Source organism: Eschrichtius robustus, chromosome 1, assembly GCF_028021215.1.
Source record: "Eschrichtius robustus isolate mEscRob2 chromosome 1, mEscRob2.pri, whole genome shotgun sequence".
Classification (NCBI taxonomy): domain Eukaryota; kingdom Metazoa; phylum Chordata; class Mammalia; order Artiodactyla; family Eschrichtiidae; genus Eschrichtius; species Eschrichtius robustus.
Genome location: NC_090824.1, coordinates 243,571 through 265,887, shown reverse-complemented (window position 1 = coordinate 265,887; position 22,317 = coordinate 243,571). Strand labels below are relative to the sequence as shown.

The 22,317-nt window shown below is 40.4% G+C and overlaps 1 gene segment (V, D, J or C); it reads right to left on the bottom strand.

Annotated features, from left to right (window-relative positions):
* LOC137762011 (Ig mu chain C region secreted form-like) overlaps window positions 1-22,317 on the bottom strand; it is a 109,012-nt gene that overhangs the window by 61,187 nt on the left and 25,508 nt on the right. The window contains 1 exon segment of the C gene segment in view: window positions 6,684-6,692. Coding sequence covers window positions 6,684-6,692 — 9 coding nt within the window.

Genomic DNA, 22,317 nt, shown 5'->3' with positions numbered 1-22,317 from the left:
AGGTACCAAAGCCCCAGTGCTCTGATGTCCTGGATGTGGTCTCGGTGCATCACTAGTTCCCCTCCCCAGAGAGAGTCTGCACATTGTGGATCTTTCAGTGTTAATCCACTGCTAGGACCCTGGGGTGGAAGTCCTGTGTGGGGAGGGGGCTTTCTACATTGTTAAGGTTTAATACCTGTGGTTCAGTGGAACTGGGTCTGGGCTGTGACCTCCATAAGGGTCTCCAGTGTTGTGGCTCATCCCCTGCCCCTACTCCCTCCCAGGCTGCAGTGTCCCCTGTCTATTCCTTTTTAATCTCTTAACCTGATAGCTGTGCCCCCTCCCTGGGTCTGGAGAGGATAAGAATTCCTACTCACCTCCTAGGAGAAGCTTGTGGAATAGTTCTTCCTCTGGAGGGTCTGCCTGGTGGAAGTTCTGGGTATGTTTCGATATTTCTCAGTTGTTAGTCTTTGCTTCCCTCTAACAGATGTCATGAAGGGATAAATATGGATCCTTACTGTGAGGACCTGGATGTTTCTGGGGTTAAATCCCACAAATTATGGGGTGTGGACCCCAGAAATTCTCATCCTCACACTGGTCCACCCTGGTCCTGCCGACATTCATAGTTATTCAACAGTAGGTGCTCCCCCAGCAGTTTGTCTTCCAAGCGGGCAGATCTCACCTGGATTCTGGACGTGCCCACCTCTCTAGTTTTGGGGTGGGGGTCTCCCCTGAAATGTCAGGACTCTGTTAGGTTCAGGGAGATTATTGGTGTTCAGTTTATTCAGAATTTTCTTGCTTTAAGGATGGAAATGACAATTTCCAAACGTGTTACCTGTTGATGCACAAACCAGAAGTACCAGCAGAGGTCATCTTTGACCTGTTAGTAAAAGAAGGAATCTAATGTCACTAAGTGTAAGAGGATCCTGGACAGTCATAACTGAACATAGGAAGACAGGGATGAAGGACACAGCAAGACTCTCACATAAAAGTCTCAGATTCCAAGCCTCTCCCCAAAAGGCTGGAATTCAAAGAGTACAACAGGTGATGGTCATGTCCCTGGTGACAAAGTTCTAGTCACAAGGCAGGAGAATGTCTTCTGGGGCATCCCTGGTTCCTGAGGAGCTAATTTCAGAGGTGTCATCCCCCTTCTCCCAGTCCCTTTCCACGTCTGCATGTGGCCTTGGGAATGCGGTCACCACCTCCATACGGGATGTGGGTCAACTGGGGGTGGAGCTGACATGCGCGTGTTCCATGCAGAAGATTGTTCAAACCCCCTCTCTGGGTACATGAACTGTTGAATCCCCCAAGCCTGGAAACACTCACATCTGGGCTCTTGTTTCATTAGTTTGTGATTTGCCTCATTGTTTACTCAGTTCAATTTGTCTTCCTACACTATCTGCTGAAATAGCCTCACATAATTATCTAAAGCCATTAAGATAAAAGGTGATTTGAAAATCACTAAGTTCCACTGAGCTCAAAGTCGGTGTTTGTTGCATTAGACAGTCATGAGACATGGCTGAACACCAAGATGGTGCTCACAATGGTTTCATCTTCAGCAGGGAAAATTCTGTACATTCCTTACATGTGTTAGGCTCTCTCGTTGATAACCTTGACCTGGTGTAATGTTTTCATGGACCATACCTCAAAATTAAAACTGAGATTATTAACCAGGAATTAGTATTACTAGCAAAATCTTTGCTTTAGAAGATATTCCTCTATCTGATGTAAAATCCACCCAAATGACAGAAGTTACTGCAGTTACTAGAGCTTGTCAATTGGCGAAGACCAGAGAGTAAACGCATAGGTTTTGGGGGTAGTGCAAGGTATTGGGTTGTTTTGAAAACAAAGCAGGGGGTCGTCTCACATCTGCTGGAAGCATCATCAGATGCACAACAAGGTAAGGAACTTTTAGACAGGCCTACACCCTAGAGACTTGGCATATAAAGGGGAAGGCAGTGCAAAATTAGATACTATGAAAGCTGGAGATAACGCTGTAGCAGATCATTTACCCAAGAGTGGCCTTAATCTGGGTCTCAACTTTCTAGACCCTGAAAGATAAATCTCTGGGAATTCCCTGGTGGTTCAGTGGTTAGGACCCTGCACTCTCACTGCCGAGGGCCCGGGTTTGATTCCTGGTTGGGGAACTAAGATCCCACAAGCCACGCAGTGTGGCAAAAAAAAAAAAAAAAAAAAAATTTTCTGGAGGAATCTAAGAAAGTCATAAGATATACAGTCTTAAATAAGAAATTGATTTTATATTAAAAATAATAGAAAAATTCTAGTTAGCTACTTCATTCAGATAATCTGCAATCTCACACTTTGTGACATCAGATGTTTTCAAATAAATATAAGTTAAACTTCTCTATTAGTCTTCTCTACATGGTACTGATAGGCATAGAGTAGGATAATTGAACAATTAGTTTAGAAATCTCATGAGGGGATTAAAGACAGAAAGGGAATTATAGGAGTTTGGGAGACTTCTGTAAGCTAATGACCACTCAAGAAAAGAATCCAGTAACCAAGCAACAATCTACTCTACCTAGAAGGAAGACCAGGTGCATCCAAGTGTCAGACACACTCAAGCCACAAATCCTGATAGTTAAAACACAAGACAATAGATATGTGGTCTGAATCTTGTTACATGAAGGCAGGGAGTTAATAACCCTTGAAGAGTAGCATTTCTGCATGTAGCCAGGACAGAAATATAGGTGAGAGGGGACATTATACAGAAACCTGAGATGAATTACCATATTTTAGTATATGTTGCCACCCTTCTGCTAATATACATATGATTTAAATAGTGTCATGACCTTCCGGGTTAGACCATATAGGGTTAAAGGAGGAATTGGTGATGTAAGACTTGATGTCTACCCAACAATGACAAAGAAGGTTTTCTTCTCCCCTCCCACTTTTTCATTGATTATAAAAATGTGGCCCTCTTTGTTTTCTGGGCTTGGCTTCCCGCTTGTATCTCTCACAAGCATCCTATGCTAATTAACTCAGACTTTGCCTATCGCTTTGCCTCTCGCTGAATTCTTTCTGAGATGGGACAATAGAACCCGAGCTCCAGAGAGTCCTGACACCAGGTTAGCTGTTTCAATCAGATGACAGTGGGTTCCAGTTCCCTCCTGAGTCAGGGATGGTGGGTACATGTCCCATCCGAAGGAGTGTGAATTCAGTACAGACAAATCGGTGACTATCTTAAATCAACACACGTGGAAACTAAAAACAAACAAATAAACAAAAAACCCCCCACAAAAATCATAAAAAAACACAACTAAGGTAATTTTTCAGTTCTGTGTAAGCAGCCAACAATGAAATCCTGTGAAACTGTAAAGGAGGCACACAGAAACAATCCTCTAGGGCCCTTTGAACACTGAGATGGATTTAACTCAGCTTCCAGAGTCTGGAATTTGAATATATTTTATTTATTTTATGTCTAATTTCTGGCTTTCTTGAAGTAATTCCTTGCCAGAAGGCTACAGCCCTTAGAGTTCATAGAACGATTCTTGAATGTGTGTTCCACTTGTGGTGTAGCAACATTCATACCAAGTGACTGAGGTGCTCACCTTACAGGAATCTTTATAAAACAACCCTGTAAGGTGTCACTGTGACTCAGTACTACACAGTCATCACCATCCACAGTCTTCTGGAAAGGTTGAAAAAGTAGCTCCCTAAATTAAAATTATCCAAAATTTCCAAAACTTGGCCAAAGGTCCTCCCCTTAGCACTAGTGACATCATTATCAACTACCTCAAAGAAAAATCAATTTTCACCCTGTGAGGTGGTAACTGGAAGAACCATGCATTTAGAGACATGTCCCTGCAATACTATCCCTGCCCTATTGCATTTGGACACACAAGATAATGGAAAGGATTCATGTATAACACCCACTCCTGGCACCAAGACAAAGGCTGCCTGCTCACTACATCTAATCAATAGCCTTCTAGGATATTCAACCAGTTAATTTTATCTATTGAAAGAGACATCAGAGCAAAACTGCCCCTGAACCTCATTGAGGGACCATATCAGGTACTTTTAACAACAAACACAGCTGTGAACCTCCTGAGTGTGGACGTTTGGATATTTGTTTCACAGCTGTCTTAGTCCATTTGGCTCCACAAACAAAGTACCATAGACTGGGTGGGTTATAACCATAGACATTTATTTCTCATATTTCTGTAGTCTGAGAAGTCCAAGATCAGGGTCTGGAAGACATGATTCCTGGAGAGAAACTGCTACCTAGATGGCTGACTTTTCCCTGATACCTCACCTGGTGCGATGGGGCAGGGAGCTTTCCCTGTCCTCTTTACAAGGCACTGATTCCGTTCAGAAGGTCTCCACCCTCCCGACCTAAGCCCTTCCCCAAGGGCACTTCTCCCAATACCATCATGTTGGGCATTGGGTTTCAACATGTGTATTTTGGGGGGAAAAAAGCACTGAACTGATCACAGTAACTAAAGAATCAATTCATAATTCCACACAATTGGAAGGCTCCCCAGGTGAGCCCCTCAAACTGAAGATTCTCATGGATGTTGTAGAAGCTCTGATCTTTGCTAGAAAACTGCTGATGTAAGACCTTCAGAACCAGCTGATGACCTTAGAGAGTGGACAGTTTCCATCCAAAATGTTCGACTAAGAGCTCAAAATCTATTATGACTTTATTGTTGTTGTTATTATTACTATTATTATATACTTACATATATTTATCATTATATTTTTCTAAGGACTCAGATGGTTATATATCCATAATGGCAACTTAGTTTTTTCTTTCATTTTTGAATAGCTGCTAATTGGAATTAGTAATTACACTATTTTTCGTTTAATTTTTATTGGAGTATAGTAGATTTGCAATGTTATATTAGTTTCAGGTGTACAGCCAAGTGAATCAGTTATACATATATATATATATCCACTCTTTTCTTTTTTTTTTTTTTGATTCTTTTCCCATATAGGCCATTACAGACTATTGAGTAGAGTTCCCTGTGCTATACATCAGGTTCATATTAGTTATCTATTTTATATATAATAGTGTGTATATGTCAATCCCAATCTCACAATTTATCCCTCCCCCACTTACTCCCTGGTAACCATAAATTTGTTTCTACATCCATGATTCTACTTTGGTTTTGTAAATAAATTGATTTGTACCCTGTTTTTTGTTTTTTCTGTTTTTTTGTTTTGTTTTGTTTTTTTTAGATTCCACGTATAAGTGATTTCATGTGATACTTGGCTTTCTCTGTCTGACTTACTTCACTTACTATGACAATCTCTATGTCCACCCATGTTGCTGCAAATGGCATTATTTTGTTCCTTTTTATGGCTGAGCAATATTCCATTGTATATATGTACCACATCTTCTTTATCCATTCTTCTGTTGATGGACATTTAGGTGGCTTCCATGTCCTGGCTATTGTAAATAGTGCTGCAATGAATATTGGGGAGCATGTATCTTTCTGAGTTATGGTTTTCTCTGGGTATATGCCCAGGACTGGGATCATATGGTAATTCTATTTTTCATTCCTTAAGGAACCTCCATCCTGTTCTCCTTAGTCACTGTATCAATTTACATTCCCACCAAGAGTGTAGGAGGGTTCCCTTTTCTCCACACCCTCTCCAGCCTTTATTGTTTGTAGATTTGCGAAGACGACCATTCTGACCTTTGTGAGGTGATACCTCATTGTAGATTTGATCTGCATTTCTCTAATAATTAGTGATGTCGAGCATTTTTTTTTCATGTGACTTTTGGTCATTTGTATGTCTTTTTTAGATAAATGTTTACGTAGATCTTCCACCCATTATTTATTTAGGTCGTTTGTTTTTTTTTTTTTTTGGATATTGAGGTGCACAAGCTGTTTGAATGTTTTGGAGCTGAATTCCTTGTCAGGTGCTTCATTTGCAAGTATTTTCTCAACCCATTCTTTGGGTTGTCTTTTTGTTTCTTTCATGGTTTCCTTTGCTGTGCAAAATCTTTTAAGTTTAAAGAGGTCCAATTTGCTTATTTTTGTTAATTTTCATTACTCTAGGATGTGGATCAAAAAATATCTTGCTGTGATTTATGTCAAAGTGTGTTCTGCCTGTGTTTTCCTCTAAGAGTTTGATAGTATCTGGCCTGACATTTAGGTCTTTAATCCATTTTGAATTTATTATTGTATATAGTGTTAGGGAGTGTTCCACTTTCATTCTTTTGCCTGTAGCTGTCCAGTTTTCCCAACACCACTTATTGAAGAGACTGTCTTTTCTCCATTGTATAGTCTTGTCTACTTTGTCATAGATTAGGTGTACATAGGTGTGAGGGTTTATCTCTGGGCTTTCTATCCTGTTCCATTGATCTATATTTCTGTTTTTGTGCTCAGTACCATACTGTTTTGATGACTGTAGATTTGTAGTATAGTCTGAAGTCAGGAAGCTAATTCCTCTAGCTCATTTTTTGTTTCTAAAGATTGCTTTGGCTATTCAGAGTCTTTTGTGTTTCCATACCAATTGTAAAATGTTTTGTTCTAATTTTTGAAAAATGTTCTTAGTAATTTAATAGGGATTACATTAAATCTGTAGATTGCTTGGGGTAATATAGTCATTTTGACAATATTGATTCTTCCAGTCCAAGAACATAGTATATCTCTCCATCTGTTTGTGTTGTCTTTGATTTCTTTCATCAGTATCATATAGTTTTCTGAAAGAGGAAATCAAAAAATACCTACAGGGCTTCCCTGGTGGTGCAGTGGTTGAGAATCTGCCTGCCAATGCAGGGGACATGAGTTCGAGCCCTGGTCTGGGAAGATCCCACATGCTGCGGAGCAACTGGGCCCGTGAGCCACAACTACTGAGCCTGCACGTCTGGAGCTTGTGCTCCGCCAACAAGAGAGGCCACGACAGTGAGAGGCCCGTGCACCACAATGAGGAGTGGCTCCCGCTTGCAACAACTAGAGAAAGCCCTTGCATAGAAATGAAGACCCAACACAGCCAAAAACAAACAAACAAACAAACAAACAAACAAATAAATAAATAAATGAATTTAAAAAAAACCCTACAAAAAATGACAATGAAAACATGATGACCAAAAACCTATGGGATGCAGCAAAAGTAGTTCTAAGAGTGAAGTTTATAGCAATACAATCTTACCTCAAGAAACAAGAGAAATCTCAAGTAAACAACCTAACTTTGCACTTAATGCAATTAAAGAAAAAAGAACAAAGAAAACCAAAGTAAGTAGAAGGAAAGAAACAATAACTATCAGAGCAGAAATATGTGCAATACAGATGAAGAAAACAACAGCATAGATAAGTGAAACTAAAAGTTGGTTCTTTGAGGAGATAAACAAAATTGATAAATATTTAGCCAGACTCATCAAGAAAACAAGGGAGAGGTCACAAATCAATAAAATTAGAAATGAGACAGGAGAAATCACAACAGACACCACAGAAACTAAAAGGACTATAAGAGAGTACTACAAACAACTATATGCTAATAAACTTGACAACCATGTAGAAATGGACAAATTCTTGGAACGGTACAATTTTCCAAGACTGACCAGAAAAATTAGAAAATATAAGCAGACCTAACACAAGTAATGAAATCGAAACTGTAATTAAAAATCTTCCAACAAACAAAAGTCCAGGACAAGATGGCTGCACAGGCAAATTCTATCAAACATTTTGAGAAGAGCTAACACCTATCCTTCTCAAACTCTTCCAACAGCAGAGGGAGTAACACTTCCAAATTGGTTCTGCGAGGCCACCATCACCCTGATACCAAAACCATACAAAAATATCACAAAAAAAGAAAATTACAGACCAATATCACTAATGAACATAGATGCAAAAATCCTCAACAAAATACTAGCAAACAGAATCCATCAACACATTAAAAGAATCATACACCATGATCAAGTGGGGTTTATCCCAGGGATGCAAGGATTCTTCAGTATATGCAAATCAATCAATGTGATGCACCATATTAACAAATTAAGGAATAAAAACCATATGATCATTTCTATAGATGCAGAAAAAGCTTTTGACAAAAATTCAACAGCGACTTATTTTATTTATTTATTTTTAAAAACATCTTTATTTAAATATAATTGCTTTACAATGGTGTGTTAGTTTCTGCTTTATAACAAAGTGAATCAGTTATACATATACATATGTCCCCATATCTCTTCCCTCTTGCATCTCCCTCCCTCCCACCCTCCCTATCCCACCCCTCTAGGTGGTCACAAAGCACCGAGCTGATCTCCCTGTGCTATGCAGCTCCTTCCCACTAGCTATCTATTTTATGTTTGGTAGTGTATATATGTCCATGCCACTCTCTCACTTTGTCCTAGCTTACCTTTCCCCCTCCCCGTATCCTCAAGTCATTCTCTAGTAGGTCTGTGTCTTTTCTTTTTTTTTTTTAAATTTATTTATTTATTTTTTTTTTTATGGCTGTGTTGGGTCTTCGTTTCTGTGCGAGGGCTTTCTCTAGTTGTGGCAAGCGGGGGCCACTCTTCATCGCGGTGCGCGGGCTTCTCACTATCACAGCCTCTCTTGTTGCGGAGCACAGGCTCCAGACGCGCAGGCTCAGTAATTGTGGCTCACGGGCCCAGTTGCTCCGCAGCATGTGGGATCTTCCCAGACCAGGGCTCGAACCCGTGTCCCCTGTATTGGCAGGCAGATTCTCAACCACTGCACCACCAGGGAAGCCCCAGGTCTGTGTCTTTATTCCCGTCTTGCCCCTAGGTTCTTCATGACCATTTTTTTTTTTTTAGATTCCATGTATATGTCAACACCAATTTATGATAAAAACACTCCAGAAAATGGGCAAAGAGGGAACCTACCTCAACATAATAAAGGCCATATATGACAAACCCACAGCAAACATCATTCTCAATGGTGAAAAACTGAAAGCATTTCCACTAAGATCAGGAACAAGACAAGAATGACCACTCTCACCACTCTTATTCAACATAGTTTTGGAGGTCCTAGCCATGGCAATCAGAGAAGAAAAAGAAATAAAAAAAATCCAAATTGGAAAAGAAGTAAAACTGTCACTGTTTTCAGATGATAGGATACTATACATAAAAAAATCCTAAAGACGCTACCAGAAAACTACTAGAACTCTCAATGAATTTGGTTGAAGTTGCAGGATACTAAATTAATACACAGAAATCTGTTGCATTTCTACACATTAAAAACAAAGATCAGAAAGGGAAATTAAGGAAACAATTCCATTTACTATTGCATGAAAAAAAAATAAAACATCTAGGAATAAACCTACCTAAGGAGGGGAAAGATCTGTACTCTGAAATTTATAAGATGGTGATGAAAGAAATCAAAGATGACACAAACAGATGGAAAGATATACCATGTTCTTTGATTGGAATAATCAATATTGTCAAATGAGGATACTACCCAACATAATCTACAGATTAAATGCAATCCCAATCAGATTACCACTAACATTTATCAAAGAACTAGAAGAGATTAAAAAAAAAAATTTCCATGGGACCACAAAAGACCCCAAATAGCCAAAGAAATATCGAGAAAGATAATTGGAGCTGGAGGGATCAGGCTCCCTAACTTTAGATTATACTACAGAACTACAGTCATCAAAACAGTATGGTACTGGCATAACAACAGAAATATAGTTCAATGGAACAGGATAAAAAGTCCAGAGATAAACCCACACACATATGGTCAATTAATCAACGACAAAGGAAGCAAGAATATACAATGGAGAAAAGACAGTCTCTTCGATAAGTGGTGATGTGAAATTGGCAGCTTCATGTAAAAGAAAGAAATTAGAACATTCTGTAACATGATAAACAAAAACAAACTCAAAAGGGATTAAATATCTAAATGTGTACTATAAATATATATAAATGGATACTAAGAGTTTTATAGTTTCCATTGTATAAATGGATACTATGAAACTCTTAGAGGAAAACATTGGCAGACACCCTTTGACATAACTGCCATATCTTTTTGCATTTGTCTCCTAGAGTAATGGAAATAAAACCAAAAATAAACAATTGGGACCTAATTAAAGTTAAAAGTTTTGCACAGCAAAGGAAATGGAAAAAAATAAAAAGAAAACCTACAGAATGGAAGAAAATATTTGCAAAGAATGCAAAAACCAACGGATTAATCTCCAAAGTATACAAACAGCTCATAAGGCTCAATATCAGAAAAACAAACAATACAATCAAAAAATGGGCAGAAGACCTAAATAGACATTTCTGCAAAGAAGATATGCAGATGGCCAAAATGCACATGAAATAATGCTCAGCATCACTAAATATTAGAGAAATGCAAATCAAAACTACAATGAGGCATCACCTCAGACCAGTTAGAATAGCTATCATCAAAACGGCTACAAATAATAAATGCTGCAGGTGGTGTGTAGAAAAGGAACCCTCCTACACTGTTGGTGGGAATGTAAATAGCTACAGCCACTGTGGAGGACAGTATATACGTTCCTTAAAGAAGTAAAAATAGAGCTACCATATGATACAGCAATCCCACTCCTGTGAATATACATAGAGCAAACTATAATTCGAAAAGATACATGCACCCCAATGTTTGTTGCAGCAGTATTTACAATATCCAGGACATGGAAGCAACCTAAATGTCCATTCACAGATGAATGGATAAAGAAGATATGGTGCATACATACAATGGAATATTACTCAGACATAAAAGAAGAATGAAATAATGCCATTTGCAGCAATGTGGATAGACTTAGAGATTATTATACTAGGTTTAGTAAGTCAGTTGGAGAAAGACAAACACCATGTGAAATCACTTATATATGGATTCTAAAAAAATGATATAAATGAACTTATTTATAAAACAGACACAGACTCAGAGACTTCAAAATAAAATTTATGGCTACCAAAGGGGAAAGGTGGGAGGGAGGGATAAATTAGGAATTTGGGATTAACATAAACACACTACTATGTATAAAATAGATAATCATCAAGGACCTACTATATATCACAGGGTACCATTCTCAATATTTTGTAATAAGCTATATGGGAAGAGTATCTGAAAAAGAATATATATATATATATATATATATATATATATATATATATATATATATATATAACTGAATCAGTTTGCTGTACACCTGAAACTAACCCATTATAAATCAACTATACTTCAATAAAAATAAACTAATTAAAACAATAAAATTAAGAAAGTAAAAAATAATCTTTTCTCTGCAATAACATTAATTACCTCATGGTGGGATAATTATAACAAGTCATGGAGAGAAAATGGTACAATTATATTTAATTGGTTCCAAACGTTATTGTCTATTCCAACCTTTAACTCTGATTAAAATTAGAAGATAGTTGTAAAAAAAGTGGAAAAAGTAAAATAAAAACAATGACAACAACAATAATAATAATGAAGAGAAACCTCAAATAAAATTGGGTTAACAGAAGGGGGGTTCTCATGCCCTTTGACGATCTCAGAATCCAACAAGAAGAAGAAAGTTTACCCCTAATTTTCTGGCAAGAACTCAGCCAAAGAGAAACCATGGACTCAGTTCCCTATAGCCCTTTCAACTCCCCTTTTCCCTTGATGAAAGAGTTATTCTCTCCATTTTTACTGGGGACTTGCATGTGGCTCATAATGTCGTGTGCATTGTACTATGTGTGTCAGCACGGATGGACTCTACCCACTAGATAACTAGGTACTGACAGCACAGCCCAAATGTTACAGCCCAACCTGTGTCCAGATATTTCCAAATGTCCTCTAGGGGACAAAATGACTCCAGTGCTCTATGGACATCAAATTCCACATATAAACATTACTCATACTATTCCAGTGAAAAGTATTGCTTCAAACAGGACTGGGGAGATTTTTCACGCTGAGAGAACTTGGAAATCCATCTGAAGCTGGAAGTAGATTTGAAGTTCAACAGAAGAATCACTGATGTCACTAAACAATTAAAAACTGGACAACTAATAAGAGTAGGTAGTGACCTAAATTTCAAATAAAAGTCTCATGAAGAAATATTTCTGACATTAATTTATCCAGAAATCATTCCACACTCTATTATGAATTCTAAAGAATGCTAAGGTGGGCACTTATATGTCTTTTTGGGGATGATCATCAAGTCGCCCCAGGAGGATGGGTGATTTATCTTTTCCAATATGATACTTACATTTCCATATATGTCTATCTGCTTCTATATCAGTTGTGTATAATCAGCTAGTGTGGTCATTACAGAAAAACAGTTTGTGCAGCTTAAACAACAGAAATTTGTTTCTCTCAGACCTGGATGCTAGAAGTCTTAGTTCAAGGTGTCAGCAGGTTTGGGTTCTTCTCAGGCCTTTCTCCTTTCCTTGCAGATGGACCTCTTCTCACTGAGTCCTCAGTTGGTCTTTTCTCTGAGTGTGTGTGTGTGTGTGTGTGCATCCCTGGTTTCTTTGTGTGTTCAATATTACTCTTCTTAAGTGTGACAAAGACCCTTGACCACCCCTTAGCCAACAGGCTCCTTGTAATTCTCTTCTCAGCTAGTCTTGACCTGTGGGCTTCTGTGTTTATATTTGCATGACCAGGTTTTGTCAAGAGCCCTGCTAAGTGAGAATAATGAGAATCCCCCATCCTTGAGCTCTGATCACCCTCAGTATTTGATCAAATCCTTCAAACCTCCTGTCACCCACACGGTATCAGATCACCCTGGCCTCCCTTTGGCAAGAATCCTTTTGAGTCTATGTAAATGCAGTTTAAGGTCTCTCTTAGCCTGTATTTCTTCTATTAGTAATTTCCAATCTACTCCACCCCACCCTCTTCTGGGCCATAAGCCCCCACTTGCAATGATGTATTTGGAATTAAGCCAAGTTTCCAAAGCCACATCAAATATGCAGCAGTGAGTTTTGTCTTCATGTTCTGGATGAGATTTATATTGGAAATATGAATATCAATCCCACAGCCCATGGCCATATAACTCATGCCTGAATGAAGCTGATCTGTCATGTATATTTTCTCCTAAGCCCACTCACAGCCATTTGTGTGTAGGGACACTAGACTGTTCTTCAGCACTATGCATGGGACTACTTTAAACAATTGCCCCAAATCACAGAAATGTGAAAAGCATGGCCCTATGTTGACCCCGGAAATTGCTCATTTACATGACGGGAGTTAAAAGAAGAAAAGAGATTATCTCCTTGACAGACCTCAGATGGGAATGTGTGTGTGTGTGTGTTGGGTGATTCAAAGAACCAGCCACATTGTAAATGTCCTTGACTGATCACAAAATGACAGGATTAATTTTGGGGTGCTAATAAAAACTAGCAAGTAGCTGAATTTCAAAATATGTAATCTGTGAATAATGAGGATCATTGCATGTGCAGTATTGGAGCACTCTGGCATCAGAGTCTATAACACTGTATGTTGCAGAATTCAAACTGTTTCTGCAGGTTGACTGAAAGCAGGAGGGTGTGTCTCTTCCTTCCACATGTACAAAAACAAGACAAAAATTAATAATGTTCAAAAATCTCTTGTGTATTCTCAGGATATTTACAAGTTTCACAAACATCAGTCTCAGACTGAACATGATGGTGAGCCTTAGGGTTGTACTGAGCTCCTTTGTGAAAAAGAAAAATAAAGAAATGAAAAACAACCTTAATTCCTGTATACTATATGTGTGTGTGTATATGTGTATATATAGATATACATATATCTATATAGAACTATAATAAAAATAAAATTAAACAAATATGTACATGCACACAAAATTTTATACACACAACATAATCCACAACAATGAAACATTAGGACACAGAACAGGGTCTCTGGTGGAGCTCCTGGGCAGGAAGAGGAAAGCAGAGGTTCTAACAAGAATTCCCTCCAGCCCCTCTCTGCACCTGCTGCAGACCCCAGCCCTGTACTTGTTGGGTCCTGAGCGCCCCCTGGTACTTATGGGCCTCCGTGCAGGGAGGTTTGTGTCTGGGCTCACACTGACTTCCCCTCACTGTGTCTCTCGTACAATAATACACGGCAGTGTCTTCAGTTGTCAGGCTGCTCAGTGATAAATAGACTTGGCTCTTGGAGGTGTCCCTGGTGATGCTGAGCCGGGACTTCAGAGTTGGGTTATAATATGCGCTTCCACCACTGTTAATTGCACCAACATTCTCCAGCCCCTTTCCTGGAGCCTGTCGGACCCAGCCTACACCATAACTGGTTAATGAGAATCCGGAGACAGTGCAGGTGAGGGAGAGGGTCTGGGAGGGCTTCACCAGGCTGGGTCCCGACTCCTGCAGCTGCCCCTGGGACAGGACACCTGTGGACAGAGAGAACCACGGTGACTCATGGGCTCAGATGCAGCTTCCCCGTGTGTTCATGGCTGAATCCCTGAGACACTCACCTCTGGGAGCTGACACCAGAAAGAGGAAGAACCACAGTGGATTCATTTTCTTGCAGATGAGATTCTTGAAGCCCAGAAAATCTCTTCAAGCATGAGGAGAAACCCGTATTTAAGTGAACTGGTTCTGTGTTTTTACCTTGTGGCCTAAGGGGATATTTGCATATAGGAGGGACCTTTTTATAAAAAGCATCAAGTAGTGAAGGGAGGTCCCTGTATCTGGGGCTCCCCCTGTGAGGAGGGGGCTGCCTGTGCCCTCAGAGAACTCAGCCCCCACCTGGGGTCCCCCTCTTATTGCCTGGGGGACCCGTTGTCCAGGAATGAAATGATGCTGAAGGGCTAGTCAGGAAATCAGCTGTGCTCAAGGATTAATGGCAGATTGGGGGAATAGAGTTTAATCCCATGGATGTATATATTTCACATAAATACTCATGAAACATTCAGGGCCCTCCAAGATGTCAGACACAGACTCTTGTTTTTCCCTTTCTGCATTACCTCATGTTTATTCGCTGGATGCGTAAATATTTGAGATAAACCATACATGTAATAATCACATTGAATTCAGACATAGTTAAGTAAAATTTAATGTTTATCATAATTCACAACGGACTTCATGTTTCCCTTAACTTGGGTGAACATTTCTTCACCTGAAACAGCTTAAATACTATCAAGAGTTGCTCTGGAGGTGGATTTATTCATAACAACTAAACACACAGCGTATTTTGTGGACAAGGCAGTCATTCCTGCTGAGATGGTCATGGTTCCTAGCACTGCTGACTTGGCCAGTAGCCTGCCCTGCCTTTTTCCTGTGCACAACTGAGTGTCTGCAGGAACACCGTGAGCTTCAGGACTCCTTCCTTGAGGGTGGACATTGAGGAATCCCCAAGACTACCAAAGACTAAGAACAGACAGCTTCGGGAAGCTCCTCAGGACTCCAATATGCTGGGCAGGTGACCTGGTCACAGTGCACAGACTCACTCCTTCTAGAAGTGTTCCTTTCTAACTCTGTCACTGCCAGTGACATTGGAGCTCAGGGAACACAGTTCCCACCGCAATGGGTGAGAGAACACGCAGGATTATTGGAAGTAAACCTTCACAGTGAATGGCTTTCAGAGTATGAGGGTGTCATGGTCAGAGGAAAGCCCCCACTTCAGGAAGAAGGTTCCCTTGAAAATTCCACCTGAGAGCAGCTTTCCCGAGTCCCTGGGTCAGTGAGTCCTGGAACTGTGCCTGAGGTCATATAAGTAAGCAGTGCTGGAGAGCAGAGCACAGCTCCATCCATCTCACTGTGGGCAGTGAGGATGTGGCCTCACCATCTGCATTTCAGTCTGCAAGGATGTAAATCGGGGATCACGGTGGTAATGGTCTGTCTGAAATTTATAGTGGGTTTGCCAGGGGTGTTGAATGTTGTCATCAGTGTCATCAGTGATGTTATCTCTCCTGGGAACCAGAAAGACCAATGTGAGTCCCCATCTCTGACGGACACCCTTGTAGTTATAGCACTGGCTCTACTCCTGCCCTGCGAGGTCACACCTGTCAGCTCTCCCTCAGCCCAGTGATTTCACCTGTACACTGACTGATGTCGAGGCTGCTGTCTATGAGAAGATATTTACACCATACTATTTCATGAACAGAGTACTATACTTCTTCTAGCTTTTCCAATAACATTTGCAGAGTAAATTAAATATTAAGAATGTGCCTGCTTGAATGTTGATAATAGGAGAGTCAACCAAAGTAATATGGGCAAGAATCACAGGAGAAGTCTGGACCCTGTTGTCAGGACCTGAAAATTGAGCTGATATGCTGTGGGATAAGGGAGCGGAAAGGATGTCATCTAAAACCTAGAATCAGGTGAGCACATTATTCACCGGGTGGAAGAAGGGCTTGCATTTGTACAGATGCCCCAGCATCTGCTCTGCCCTTCTTGGCCTGGTGGATTAGAGGAGATCCATCCATATTCATGTTAACATAGAAGGATGTATAACAGGTGTCTTTATGTTTCAGTGGTTGGGGATGTGTTGTTAGGGTCTATTTAACCCTAGGAAAAATGTGTTAGGTCACCAGGACTAAAAAATTGTTATTTTTCCTTTGTGGAGATAAATGGAGGCCATTATGTGTGGAGACCAGATCATATTATAATGCTGGAGGGAATATCCATTAGAGATGACCAATGGGTGATGGTAAAAAGAAGTGGTGAGATTTGCCATATTGCTTTGCAGGTTACCAGGGATGGTCACAGAAAGAGGGCCTGGCCATTGTGATGGGAGGGAGAAGGACTGATGGTGGTGGGCCTCATGGTGACCACGTGGACAGGTCCTTCTGAGGGTCTCTGTGTTTTCCCTTATAAAATCTTGAGAGTATAAGCTCAGAATGAGGTGTGGACTTCAGGAACATTGAGACCAGATGGTTTAGGTCATTTTGCATGTTTGTTGGAATCACTGAGCAAAGAAGAAGCAGGAACTATACTTGGAAATCAGCAGTGTCCTCGTGTGATGTTAGATTTGTTGCCTTAGATGTTACTGAATGTAGAGAGATTCGCTGTCCTCACATTTCACCTTCTAGGTCGACTTGGAATCCAGATTCAAATGTGAGGGATGTAGATGAAACATTTATTATGAAGCAACGTGGTATCTAAATTTCAAGAGGTATAATTCAAAAATTTTCAAATGTGTTACTGAAATTGTAATTGTGAAAGTCTTCTCTGGGACAACATAAATTAAAATTAATAATAATAATTCAAGGTATTGATTTTGGTTTCAACCGTTGCTAAATCCATTGAATCATTCAAGTAACAATCATTCATAAACTCATATCCATCACGGGAAAAATGTATAGTTAGAAAACGGTCATTCTAACTGATGAAATCTCACTCTCTCCTCAAGGATCTGTGTCTCTGTGGACACGCGGCACAGTTCTCATCAGCAAGACAGGAAGGAGGGTATGTTGGTACATTTCTATTTTTCCGGAAGTGCATCTTTGAAGAAGTTTCCCCTCTGTTTACCCATTCCATCCTCATAGTATCTGAATGAGGCCTTTGAGTGTACTGTGACATGTTCACACATAAATTTCCCATGGCTTAGGAAGTGAATGTTTAACTCCACTTTTCATTGTAATAGAAACACAACAACTAATAATTGAGAAGCATAAAAAATACATTTAAAATATACCCAAAGACAAGCTAGAGATTGGCAGAAATTATTTGCAAAAGACATATCTAGTATATCTGATTGTTATCTAAAATGTACCGAGAAGTCTTAAACTCAACAATAAGAAAGAAACAAAAGTATTAAAAAATGGGCTAAAATCCTTAACAGACACCTGCCCAGAAAGACAGAGTTTGCAAATAAGGCTACGGGAGAACATATATCACAGGGAAATGCCAATCAGAACAAGGACCTATCCCTGAAAACTTACAAGAGTTGATCAAGTCAGGACTCTGAGAACCTTAAACACTGGGAGGATGTGGAGCAGCAGGGGGTCCATTCACTGCTGGTGGGGACGCAAAACGGGATGCACCTTGGGAGCTCTTCTGGTGGCTTCTTGCGAAACTAAACATACCCTTATCTATGTTGCAGCAATAGTGCTCTTTTGTATGTACCTGAAAGACAATAAGACTTTAGTCCAGAGAAAACCCTGCACACGATGCTTACTTAGATTTATTCATATTTGCCAAAATTTGGAAAGGACCAAGATGTCCTTTCCTAGGGAATGGCTAATAAACTGTGTACATCCAGACAATGGACACTGAAATGTCACAGCGATTTGGAAGAAATATTGAAGGGTGAGATGGAAATGCAAAGAAGAGATGCCAGAAGAACACAACTGGCAAGGTGATGTCAGGAGTGTGAAAGTGGCCCGTGAGGACTGAGGGTCCTAAGAGGTTGTACAGAGCGAGGCTGAAGAGAAGACAACTTGGATTTGTCAGGAGGGAAATCTCCTCCTCTGCCCCTCTTGAGTTCCTGAGACTGGACTGATAATAAAACTAACAAAGACAGATTAACAGGAGAAAAGAAAAATATTGTAACCATAGGCATGGACATGCCACAGAAATGGACCCAGAAGTGACCAAAGCAGTGAGGAATTGGTAGAAGGAGGAAATGTATGCTTTTGGTGTGCAATCAGTGAAGAAGCTAAGCAGAGTTTGGGCCGGCATAGTCATTGAAGAAGGAACAAGGTTTGTTCATAGAGACTTCCAGGCCTGAATTCCCCGTCCCTGGTGATAAGAGTGTCCCTGTGTAATGGAAAGCAGGGTCCGGCTGCTCAGAGCTGAAAAGCCAATAAAGAGGCAAAGTTGGTAGAAAGGAAAGGTTCCTTTATTTTGGCTGCCTGCAACCGGGGGTGGGGGACAGACTTCTCTCCAAAGGCCACCTCCCACTGAGAATCTGTGGGAAATGGCTTTTATAGGTGGAAGGCGGGGGCTACTGGCAGAAACAGCAGAGTCAACTCTGACAGTCGTCTTGAAATTGGTCACTTGGGGGTCTGATCAGCCTCATCTTGATTGTTTTAAGTAGAGTTAATCTTCAGTTCAAGGGTCGCTTCGTTCCCATTTCTCTGAGACCAGTTCTTGGCATTGTGACAGCTTATGTCGTGGCTACAGTCTGGTCATCATGCAGTTAACTTCTTCCTCCTGGTGAGAGTTTCAGTATCTACAAGACAGCTCACCGGACATGGACAAGAATATTATCTATAGCCCTGGAGGAGGAACTAAAGGTCCTTGATTTGCTTAATGACTAAACTATTATTATTTCGTTTTATTGCACAGTTTTCGTTTCTTTCTAGATTCTCTCAGTTCTCTGATTAAACTTACTCTTAGGCTAAATTTTTTGCATAGGAAAACGGCAGGCGGAGGGCATGGGGTAAAGGACCATTTCACTTTCACCTCCAGGCACAGGGAGAGCACCTTTCACATGGGAGGTTTATTTCTTGCTTCAGGGTGACAGGGAGGAAGGCGAATGTCCCTCTGCATTGGCTCTGTCTTAAGTCACTTTGAGGCATATTTTGGGGTGGCCTACCCTGGGCCCCAACACTCAGGGCCTCTTTTATTATTTTGTTTCTACATATGCAAACCAAACATGTGATGTAGGTGTCGGTTTACTTGAATCTTACAGATGTGAACCTAAACTGCAGCGTGGAATTGGCAGGTGATGTGCTGGAGAGCACACATCAGGGCACAGTGGGACCTCCTGTCGAGGCCTGGGCTTCTCCACCCTGGACCTGGCCGCCCCTGCAAAGGTTCCTGGACAGAGTTGGGCCTGCCTGTCAGGCTGCAGGACTCTTTGTGGAATGAGAACATGTGTGACTTTCCTGCATTTTAGCATTCACCTACGATGCTGTGGTGAAGAAAGGAGAATAGATTTGTTTTCAGCAGCTTCTGAAAATTCATGTTATTATCCACCTGACTATAAACTTTCCCTACCAACTACATATGTGTCTATTGGTAATAGCTTTGACGGTGAATATTTGGCATAAAATAAATTGCACAGTAGAACAGGATGCAGGTATTATCCAAGCGTATAGGGATTCTATTGGACCTGGAAGCAAGGAGCACATGTAGAAACACCCCTACCCATGTCCCCTCTAACTGGCATCATTCCCAGTAACCCAGTGAGGATCGGGTGCTGCTCAGCTCATTTATATTTATCAGGCAAGAGGTTAGCAGGAAAGTCAAGAGCCACCATCCTGGCAGGGACAGCTGGTCTACCAGTAGGGCCGAGCTGAGATATCATAATGAGGAAGGAAGAGTATTTTCAACTCTTTATACATCCTCTGGGATAGTTTTGAAACGGGTCAATTTAGACAAGATTTAGACAAGGGAAAACCTGAATATCTAACTTTGAGTCTCTGCCTGTCATATATGACATTTTTTCCCCCTATTTCAAAAAGTCTTTCTTTTTTTTTTTTCCACACACACACACACTGTATTTTATTTTTACAAGAGATAAATAGACTGACACCAAGCATTGTAAATGGATGACCACAAGAAAAGCAACAATGATTAAAATTACCAAACACAAAACACACTCATGCTATGTCATAATATTGACATTCAGTCCAGTAATCCTCCAATGTAACAGCTCCTTTACTTTGCAGTGAAAATTGATTTGTATATTCTTTGCCTCTGTGTCCTTGTGGGATTTTTTTTTTTAATTCAAACAGAAAGTCACAAAAGTTATAATCAGTCCTCATCAGTTCACTCAGTCCCATGTAATTAATTTTTTTTTCATCTTGATCTTTTGTTAGCACTTTTATGAGTTCATCAGTTTTTCATTAGAATTCTAAAAATGCTTATTCATTCAGTTCAGCAGTACAGTCAGTTACCAGAATCCTGTACTTGTCAGAGTCTTTTCCATGAATTCGTTGAAGATGAAAGCCTTTTATAGGAACATCTTTGCAAAAGCATCACAGTACACCCAGAACTGTCTGTAAATGACAAAAGACGTAAAAATGACCATGGTTAAAGATTTGATGAAAGTTGATAATAATGCAATTGACAAGGAAATTTAGTTATTTCTGAGACATACATTTTCGAAAAGTCTTTCTAATTCAGAGACTGAATGTGTACGTAAAGAACCATGGATGAGTACAGAGAGGTTCCCCAGGGAAAACTGCTATATGGAGAGGAAACCCCAGACCCTGACAGGAAAGCAGCCCTTAACTACCATCTGCACCTGCTCCTGGGGCTGAAACACACAGTTGTATGTCCTGAGTGCCCCCTGCATCCCCCCTCCTGTCTCCCTGCAAGGAGGTTTGTGTCTAGGCTCACACTGACTTGCCCTCACTGTGTATCTTTCGCACAGTAATACACGGCCGTGCCCTCAGACCTCAGGCTGTTCATTTGCAGATACAGCGTGTTCTTGGACTTGTCTCTGGAGATGGTGAATCGGCCCTTCACAGAGTCTGCATAGTATGTGCTACCACCACTACTACTAATACCTGAGACCGACTCCAGCCCCTGCTCTGGAGCCTGGCGGACCCAGCTCATGGCATAGCTACTGAAGGTGAATCCAGACGCTGCACAAGAGAGTCTCAGAGACCCCCCTGGCTGCTTCAGGCCTCCCCCAGACTCCACCAGCTGCACCTCACACTGGACACCTGCAAACACAGAGACATCCTGGTCAGGAGACTGTCACACATCCACTGATTCCCTCACTCATATCCACTCACATCCTCAGTATCTCTTGCTCTCCATAAATTACCTTGTAAAAAGCAACAAGGACAACCCAGCTCAGCCCAAACTCCATGGTGAGTGTTCTGTCCTGAACCCTGAATGGGAGTCCTTGAGTTTCATGATCAATTTTTACGTATAATATCCCAAACATCACTCATAAAATAAATTTGTAATTTTTCTGTATGCATTAAAAATTCTGTTCTGAAAACCACAACAGCAACAGCAGCAATAACTTAACTGATAAGGGAATTAAAGCACAGACTTGGAGAATGTGCTTTCTAATATCATATTTATAAAGGGCTTGTATCATGAATATAAAGCAAATTCACAGCACAACCACAGCAACAAAAAATGAAAATAATGAACACTGTGCCAGTGATCTGAAGATACTTCCACAAAGAAGAGATAAAAGGTTTTAACAGCATTCTTCATTAAGGATACATAAAATAACACGATGATGAGATACTGCTACTCACTTATTACAAGAGTTACAGCACAAAATAATAAGAAATTCAAATATTGCGGATGATGTAGTGCGAAAGGCCCCTCATCCGCTTGCTGGAAGGAATGCCAATGGCAGCCAATTGGAATATATTTGTCGATTTCTTAGAGAGAAAACCAGACACTCACCATGGGATTGAGGAGTGAGCTAGAAAAGTATTTACAAAAATTGTTTGAATATTTATGTTGCTACAAATAACTTCATATGGCTGCTTGTATCATCTTTACACATTTGAGCCTTTACCACTCCCTAAAAATGGGTTATGTAGTCAGTTTTTATGGTTATTTTCCATATGATTAGGATACACCTG